The sequence below is a fragment of the Ciona robusta genome, chromosome 13, assembly GCF_009617815.1.
Source record: "Ciona robusta chromosome 13, ASM961781v2".
In the NCBI taxonomy this organism is placed as follows: Eukaryota; Metazoa; Chordata; class Ascidiacea; order Phlebobranchia; family Cionidae; genus Ciona; species Ciona robusta.
The window spans coordinates 767,479-776,792 of NC_143247.1; the positions used below are offsets into that span (position 1 = coordinate 767,479).

Here is a 9,314-nt window from a genome sequence, read left to right on the forward strand (position 1 = left end):
AAAAGTCAAAAATTAGAATTAGAAGCGGTTGATTTGCGACATTTTAGTCATTTAATGCGGCTAAAATTATACATTTTTTCTAAAAAATGTTTGGTAAGGTAAATAGAAGCTGTTTTACACCTTCCCACAATAGGAAAACACAAACAAAACTTAACAAGTTCGTTTAAACCCTTTGTCAAAGTCACCACTTTTGCTCTATTTTGGACACACATAGACGGCAGTTGGACTACTCGGTGTTTATACGACTCTGTGTTTGGTAAGGTAAATTGAAGCTGTTTTACACCATCCCACAAAAAGGAAAACACAAACAAAACGTAACAAGTTCGTTTAAACCCATTACCAAAGTCACCGCTTTTGCTCGATTTTGGACACACAAAGGCGGCAGATGGACTAATTGGTGTTTTTACGACTCTGATGAAAACGTGCCCATTAGAGCTAAGCTCTCTTCTAATATAAAATGATGATTTTCGGATATCTATGTTTACTTTTTCTCAAACTTTATCACGTGTTTATTCGCAGTGATTTCAGTTAAATTTATTTTTATTTAAAATTAACAAAAATACATTTAGGGTCAAGCGATATTATTATCACTGCCAATCTAAACATATTTCCCAATACCAAACATGCTTTTTATAGAAGTTTGAAAATTTTTAAACATTTTTCGGATATTTTAAAAATGGTTGAGCAGCACTGGTGGCGGAAGTGGCACAGGCGTTGCCGCCGCGTTTTTATTTCGCGATCGTCAAATTGGGCGAAGTCGAGATAATTTGTTACTGTTTATGACGTGTTTAATCTTCGATTGTTGGAAACAGCGAGATATTTTTAAATTTATTAACCGCGATTTTTGCGGCGACCAGTAAGGCTTAACATGGCGTTTTATTTAATAATATACAAAGAATACTAGTGAAGTGATGTCCGATTCGCATTTATTCCTTATAAGGTCCTTATATAAGTTTGCTATATGATTGTTTTCGTTTTTATGATATATATATATAATATCATTACCAAGTTTAGATTTAGCCACATATGTTTAGAAGTCAGACGAAGCGTGGCAAATAATAAGCAATGACGAATCGCGTTCATTTCTAAATTAGGAAACCTTACTTCATTAGATACAGTTCTAGTTTTGTTTAATTAATTAACGAGTTGACAAATATTTCGTGCATAACCGAAAATTTGAACAAAAAGTTTGTAAACAAAATCGTGAAAAATGCAGTTTATCATTTCAGACACTGATGATGTCATAAACTAATGATGTCAGACACTGATGATGTCATAAACTAATGATCTCATACACTGATGATGTCATTTTTTATTTCCTTTCTGTTTTGTGGTGTTAAAACAAAAGTAACATGTTGTACCAAATAAACCGAAAAATATAATTTTATATTCATGTCCGGTAACAAAACGAAATATAAATTAATGTCCCTAGAACCAGCGAAAAGAGCGTATATAACCTTCATGTATATAACCTAGGAAAGATGATTTCACTAATGTTGTGTATAATATGTATATAAAAGTGGTTTTAGTATTTTGGCAATTTGTATTGCACTTTTTAAAACTTTGTGGTGTTGTTTGCGTATTTCAAAAATTTTAAGTTTAAATAATTACGCCACCTAGCGGAAATTGGGTACCTATTCTTCCCCTGGTCGTATGTGTAAAACACTCGTACTGAAAAACAATTGTGACTTAGCCCCTGCAGAGTATGGCAGTCCCTGATGAGATCTCGCAAGACAGTTATTTTTCGTATGCGCGCGCTATCATTAAAAACGGGATTGCAGAGCATGTACATTTCCAAGCCATGTTAGGAAATCTTACCTAAAGTATTTTTTCCATTTTTTTTTAATTGGTGTTCGTGTGAACAAAATCGCTCGTGCACTCGCCATACTCTCCAGACTCGACTAAATGAATTTCAAACTGAAGCGTTAACACCAACACATTTTCCCCACAGTTTTAAATTTTATTTCTAAAATATTTGTCAAGTGTTATCAAAATGAGTTGGTCGGCTACCTTTATGCCTTTGATCACAGCCATCCACCCCAATGTAAAGTGTATGTGGGCGAGAGATTTGGCCGGCAACAGTCACATGGCTTGCGTGGGGAGCGTTGATGGTTCTGGCACCCCGGCCGAAATACCAGAAAGCCAGAGATCTTGCTTCGATGCGCCTACTAAAGCAGAATTGGATGTAATCGTAAAATCCGCTGCAACGGAAGTCCCCATATCAACTGGAGCCACCATTGGTGGTGCCGGGTACATGTGTGTTTATAATGTTGATAACATGGTTGGGTTCGCCAAAAAAGGAGACAGCAACACGCAGGTTGTGGTTGCCGTGTTCAAAACCATTGCTGTTTTCGCGTATGGATCTCCTGGAATAAAAGTTAACCAGATAGTTGGCCATCTATCTGCAACCAAAAAATACTTTGATGGAATCAACTACTAACATTGCAATGTGTATGATTGGAAGAACATCCTAAGAATAATTCGTATCAACGACAACAATTTGGACTCGAATTGAATTATCTATTTCTGTAAATGTGTTGACGTTATTTCATATTTAAAACATTATGGTACATTTGTTACTCGAACTTTAACGCCGCATGCTTAATCTGCTCATAATTAATCCCATGTACATATTTAATTGCAATAGTAGCAAAAGTTTGGAAAATTTGGAATATTTACCATGCATGTGCTTAATGTCATTCCATGTATTTAACCCATAGCTCTTTGAAATCATAATATAGACTTGTGACATCATAATGGCTGATTCAGGATCTGACTCTGATGTGGAACCAACTGTGGCTGATGATGTCGTCCTTACTAAATATAAGATGGCTGGTTCCATGGCTGACAGTGAGTATTTTAGCTCTATTTAGTCTTATTACAAAAAGAAACAAACAAAGAAAATATCTACACCCAGCGTTGTTCAGCGCAGGTCAGCGTAGATATTTCTTTGTTTGTTCTTTTAAGTGGCGTTTACACTACAGCGTAGTTCGCCTCGATGTAAAAATATATAAATTAAAAATGATAGCATAAACATAATTCCGAAATGAATGGATATTCCTCCAGATGTGATGAAGAAGTTGATCGCAAAGTGCGTGGCGGGTGTTTCTGTGCTGGAGTTGTGCAAACTGGGCGATAAACTTATTGTGGAGGAAACATCTGCTGTGTTTAAGAAGGAAAAGGAATTGTTAAAAGGTTTGAATAAATGTAACTTATTTATCCTCGCATGACAGTCATTATTGTTAAGTCAGTAGTTAAGTTTGTTAAGAGACACAAGCACATGTTTAGAATGAATGACCAACAAGGTCAGACAGAAAAAGGAAGAAGGCAAAATCACTGAGGCAGAACATAATGCACATGATTGGGGAGGGGCACCACACATACAAATTAGATACAATAGGAACTAAAACAATGACAACTTAACAATTATAACACAGGTGTTTTGTTTCATACACTTCGTGCCCGCTTACAAGTTACCGCGTATGTTACTTATTTATCCTCGCATGGCGGGGCAACGACAGTCGTTATAACACGAGTGTTCTGTTTCATACACCTCGTGCCAACTTACAAGTTACCACGTATGTAACTTATTTATCCTTGCATGGCGGGGCAACGACCGTCGTTATAACACGGGTGTTCTGTTTTAATTATCTTGTGCATCTTTGTGGGATTTTCTGTATGACAATTTAGACAACCCATTTGCAGTCTTTCAATTTCACGGAAGCTAAAGCTTCGGCAAAGTGAAAGACGGCAGCTTTTTCAAGCGTCTGTATTTTCATAGAAGCTATTTAACTCGTAGAAGCATAGGCCGTACCTCTCTCCTAATTGCGTGCAGATCATGCTTAAAAGCATTCTCTTGTTTTTATAAAAGAATGGGCGACCCCCCTCCCTATGATTGGACCCGCCTATGAATATTATTTTTAAAAATTAAAACATTAAATTTTTCCTTTTTTTTGTAAAACTAGAATCCCTTCTTTTAAAAAAATAGTAAAGTAAAGCATATTATTGTAGTTTAAAACCAATCTTACGCGTTTCCTATAATGTGCGTTATTATAGCAAAAACTTGCGGACACTCCGTTTTTAAATTTCTGGATACGCCCTGGTGTGGACGAGCATATAAATAAAGTCTTCTCCTTTACTTCCTACCCCCTTTTCACATTTTCTTTTATATTTTTGTTGAGTTTACTTGATGAAGTTTTGCTGATTGACAAAACCTCGGAAATTAACTACGTTTTATATGAAACAGCATAAAATTATTCGTACATTTGCCCCAACAAAATATTATGGGGTTATTAAATATTTTTCAATCTCACAGGTGTTGGTTTCCCCACTTGTGTGTCCGTCAACAACTGTGTTTGCCATAACTCTCCTCTCGAATCAGAAAAAGACGTTCAAACTCTTAAAGATGACGATTTAGTTAAGATGTAAGTCTATGGTCGTTAATAATGTCGTGGTTAAACTATTAAGCTATTAAATGTCCTGCAGATATACGCCATGTTTTTTTTAAACCAGATGAATCAGAAAAAGAATATTTACATTATGCCTATATGTTCGCTATCATGGCTTTCGTTCGTTATGTTTCTGAGTATTGACATTATCCTGATGAAGGCGTCTCGTATTGGACGTCGAAACGTCAGTTGTTTTACAATAAATACCTGCCAGTGATCGATAAATATTATAATACAACAAGTATAAACATGGTTGTTTCAATGTTTTGTTTCAGAAGTTTCATTCGGTTCATATTATATAAATATATAAATAGACATATTGATATATAGATAAATATATTTCGTTAAAACTGACGTAGGGTATAATTCATTTTTATAATATATAGTAGGGTGGGGGAAGACGGGACACCTTTAGCACATAATATCCAAATATCCTGATTAGGTTTTAAATAACTAACAACGGTCTATGGGATTCATGAGGATATAGTTTTATATTTCAACTTTCTTTGTTTACTACTAAATGAGACGAGACAATAGAGTTAAAAGGTGTCCCAACTTCCCTCATCCTACTGTATGTATATAGCTGTTGTTATATTTGTTTACATTATTTTGTTGCATTATTCACCCCTTTTCACATCAAGCGACCTCGCTGTTCATATCGATGGTTTCATCGCTGCCTCAGCACACACCCTAGTGGTGGGGTGTACGAAGGACAATCCGGCCACCGGGCGTAAAGCCGATGTTGTGACTGCCGCTCATCTTTGCGCTGAGGCTGCTCTGAGGCTCGTGAAAGCCGGTAATAAGGTGAGGAAAATTTAAAAATAAACGATGTTTTTGTTTTACTGAGAAAAACATTATTATTATTTTTTATTTAAAGATTATCTGCGCCGAACAACGCTGGGTGTAGATATTTCTTTGTTTGTTCTTTTTACATCGAGGCGAGCTACGCTGTAGTGTAGACGCCGCTTGAAAGAACAAACAAAGAAATATCTACGCTGAACAACGCTGGGTGTAGATATTAAACCCCGAACCCCCACAGACATCCCAAGTCACCCAAGTATTGAACAAAGTAACGGAACCTTTCCAATGCAAACCCGTGGAGGGAATGTTGTCGCATCAACTACAACACAACAGGATCGATGGCGAGAAGACAATTATATTGAATCCATCGGAAAAACAAAGGTGATGACATCATTTATTATGACATCACATATTATGACATCACACATCATGACATCACATATCATGACATCACATATCATGACATCAGATATTATGACATCGCATATTATGACATCACACATTATGACATCACATATTATGACATCACACATCATGACATCACATATCATGACATCAGATATTATGACATCACACATGTTATGACATCACAGACAAGACCACGAGGAGTCCGAGTTTGAGGTCCACGAAGTTTACGCGGTTGATTGCCTCGTTAGTACGGGAGATGGCCACCCGAGGGAGCTAGACACACGAACCACCGTTTACAAGCGAAACCCAGACATCGTTTACCAACTAAAGATGAAAGCTTCGAGAAGTAAGTTTGATTTCTCCGATTCGTTTAAAAGTTATTTATTTTTTTAAAAACTTTTTTCCTTCTTTCCATTTGTGTTTCTTATTTGAAGCAACCTCCAACCTTATGAAGTTGAAATGCCGATCATTGTAAATTATTAAAGTTATAAATTATCACAAAGTAAAATTACTCTCCCAACCACACCCATGCGTGGTGACTATGAACAAACACAACCTGAAAGTAAATTATTAACAGACCACGAATACACCAAGGTTAAACAAATGTTGGTGTTCATATTATTAAGAACTTATAACATCCTGCTTTTCGTAATATATATATATATATTATTTGTAATTTTGTTATAAAGAACTTTATACAATCCTGTTAAACTCTTACAAGGAAAGTTTCACTAAATATATTTGTAACAAATACTGGGAAGCAAACCATTGCGTGGTAATGTTACACAATCTCAAAGTTGTGAAAATATTATTTCAGAAACGTTTTTTATTCCCACGTTTTAAAATAACTTGCAAACCACGGTTGCCAACACTTGTGTTACAACTTTCTTAGTTTTAGAAATGTTTTTTTATTTAAACGTTCAATAATAACTCGTAAATTTTAATATATACGAACTCATTAAAGCAGGTTTCATGCAAAACAAAGCAACCAACATAACAATAACCTAAGTTTGTGCTTCACAAACTGAGGGTCGCGACAATATTACAGATATTAATATTATTATTAATGCACAATAGTTAGTTTGTAAATTTAGGCAACGCTAAAATCATAGATATAATATAATTTTGTGTAAATACTCGTTGGACGATAAGGTACAACCTATTTCAAAGTTTGTTTATTTATATTTAACTTAATGAATGATTGGAGCAACTCTGCGGAATGAATTAGTTGAGGAAAGACACAATAAACGAAATAACCAGAGACCGACCGATATCAATTTTTTTTCCACCGATTGACACCATAGCAAACATATGAAATGAACATTATTAATCAAAATTAATAACTGTATTCAAGATACTGCAAGTTATTATAGATAAAAAATGGTTGGTCATCACTTAGTCTGCATGTTTTTAATAGGTAACTCCAAATACGTTGCTTTTGTACAAAACTACGACGCACATGGACGTTAAACTATGACGCACGTGAAGGCTAAACTACGACGCACATGGACGTTAAACTATGACGCACGTAAAGATCAAACTAGGACGCACGCAAATGTTAAACTACGACGCACGTAAAGGTCAAGTAGGACGCTCGTCGCTTCGCACAACGATTCATATATCGGTGAAATATCGGCGCTTTTTTAGCGATACCGATTATCGGTAGAACGTAAATATCGGCCGATAATATCGGTGAACCGATTTATCGGTCGACCTCTAGAAGTAACAGTACGCAGCGCTACATGCATTAAACGCACAACTGATGGGTTTCTGGTTGCATCACCACACGTGGCATTAGCGGGCGAATAATGCCATGTGTGACGTAGCCAGTATAAAGACGATATTCGTCAACTATTAAAGATCTGATAGAATATCGCTATTATAATAGCTGATGTTTCCACCAGGTGTGTTTAGTGAAGTTGAAAACAAGCACAACACGATGTGTTTCACTTTACGATCACTAGAGGACGAGAAAAGGTCGAAGATGGGAATCGTGGAATGTTGGAAACACGGGCTATGCACGCAGTTTCCTGTCATGTGGGAGAAAGAAGGTACGTGGTTGGGGAACTGAGGGTCGCAGGTTCAAGGCTCGCTGTGGTTCGCAAAGTAAAAAAAATTGTTGTAGAAAAATATTTCTGTTTTTCGTTTATCTGTGTGTGCACAGATAAATAGATTTATAGAATTTATGACATCACTAACACATTATGACATCACCAACACATTGTGACATCACTAACACATTATGACATCACAGGGGAGTTTGTTGCCCAGTTTAAGTTCACCGTACTTTTGATGCCGAATCTCCCAATGAGAATCACGAGTTCGTTCTTCGATCAAGATTTCTACAAATCCTCGTTTCAAGTGACCGACCCGGAAATAATGGTAAAAATATCTTTGTCCACTGAAATAACACCACTGTATTACAAGTTAGAATTATGACAACTTATTTATTAAACAATTGCGCAGAAAATGACGATTTTAATTTTTACTTTTTCCAAGTAAATAAAAAATTGTTTAACTTTTTTTTATCCAAAATCTGTATTATTTTATTGAAAATAAATAAACAATTCTTTATTTAAACAATTTCAATCGACTTATTTATCGCAAGTGGCCTAACATTACAAGGATTGTTTGAATTTGACAGTTAGAATTGTGACGTCATATTTGACGTAATTATGGTGGGCGCTCGACACTGGGCATAAGGTTGGGTGGTTTAGTTGTTACTTTGTCCAATAATTGCGCAAAAAACAAACCAGTGAATTTTAAAAAAATGTTGTTTATATTTTGCCCAAAAATTATTTAAATAGTTTTTTTTCAAAATTCAGTTAATTTTTATTTTTCCAACATCAATTAATTATTTATTTACTCATTTTGTCCAAAAAAAATTTTAATTAATAATTTTTAATAATTTTATTATTTTTCAGAATCTATTGAATACTTCAACAAGCCGGAGAGCGGCGAAGAAAAAGAAGAAGAAGGCGGCGTCGAAAGCTGTCGTTGAATCCGCTGAAGTCCCAACGGAAGGCTAAGCAGACGAAGGTCAAACCACTGATTATTTTGGCGCCCCCCGGTGTTTCTTTGAGCGGGTCCAAGTTTTTGTGAACGTTTGAGTTGTTGGATTTGAAAGGGGAATAAAATTTTTGCAGGAAAAAAAATGTTTTATCAATTTTGTTTGAACCGTTGAATGGTACAGTTAGTAGTTCAGGCAGGAATGGTTTCGTCTACAAGGCAGTAGAAATAATATTTTAAACGTACATGTTTACTCTATGTTTCCCATGTCTATTTTTGTCTCATTAAACTACGAAACGAGTCCAAGCCACACTCAACATCACAAAGTGGAATACTGATGTGCAGACGAATTCTTGAACGAAAAATTAATCAGAGTTTAGATAGAAGAATGCAACTCTATCACATATTATCATAAAAACAGAACACCCGTGTTACGACTGTCTTGCTCCGCCATGCAAGAATAAATAAGTTACATTTATCCATTTTGTTAAATAATTGTGATTTTACGAGAAAGAGTTGCGCGCTGCAATATTTTAATACAACAAACAAAACATAAACTCAATGTCTGTGACGTAACAACTAAATATGTTAATTTCGAACATAACAATTACAACACGTCGCTAAATTGTCGTTATGACGTCACAGTAG

General features: G+C 35.6%; 2 protein-coding genes across 2 annotated transcripts; both read left to right on the forward strand.

The window, feature by feature from the left end:
• Positions 1–1,545: 1,545 nt before the first annotated feature.
• On the forward strand, positions 1,546–2,742 carry LOC149725603 (uncharacterized). Its single transcript, XM_089891428.1, has one exon. It carries the CDS (start codon positions 1,994–1,996, stop codon positions 2,438–2,440), a length of 447 nt encoding a protein of 148 aa, XP_089747554.1. The 5' UTR covers positions 1,546–1,993; the 3' UTR covers positions 2,441–2,742.
• On the forward strand, positions 2,686–8,812 carry LOC149725604 (proliferation-associated protein 2G4-like). Its single transcript, XM_089891426.1, has 9 exons — positions 2,686–2,850; positions 3,067–3,195; positions 4,316–4,424; positions 5,090–5,252; positions 5,488–5,630; positions 5,843–6,003; positions 7,562–7,708; positions 7,912–8,039; positions 8,582–8,812. Exons 1-9 carry the CDS (start codon positions 2,757–2,759, stop codon positions 8,684–8,686), a joined length of 1,179 nt encoding a protein of 392 aa, XP_089747552.1. The 5' UTR covers positions 2,686–2,756; the 3' UTR covers positions 8,687–8,812.
• Positions 8,813–9,314: the final 502 nt, after the last annotated feature.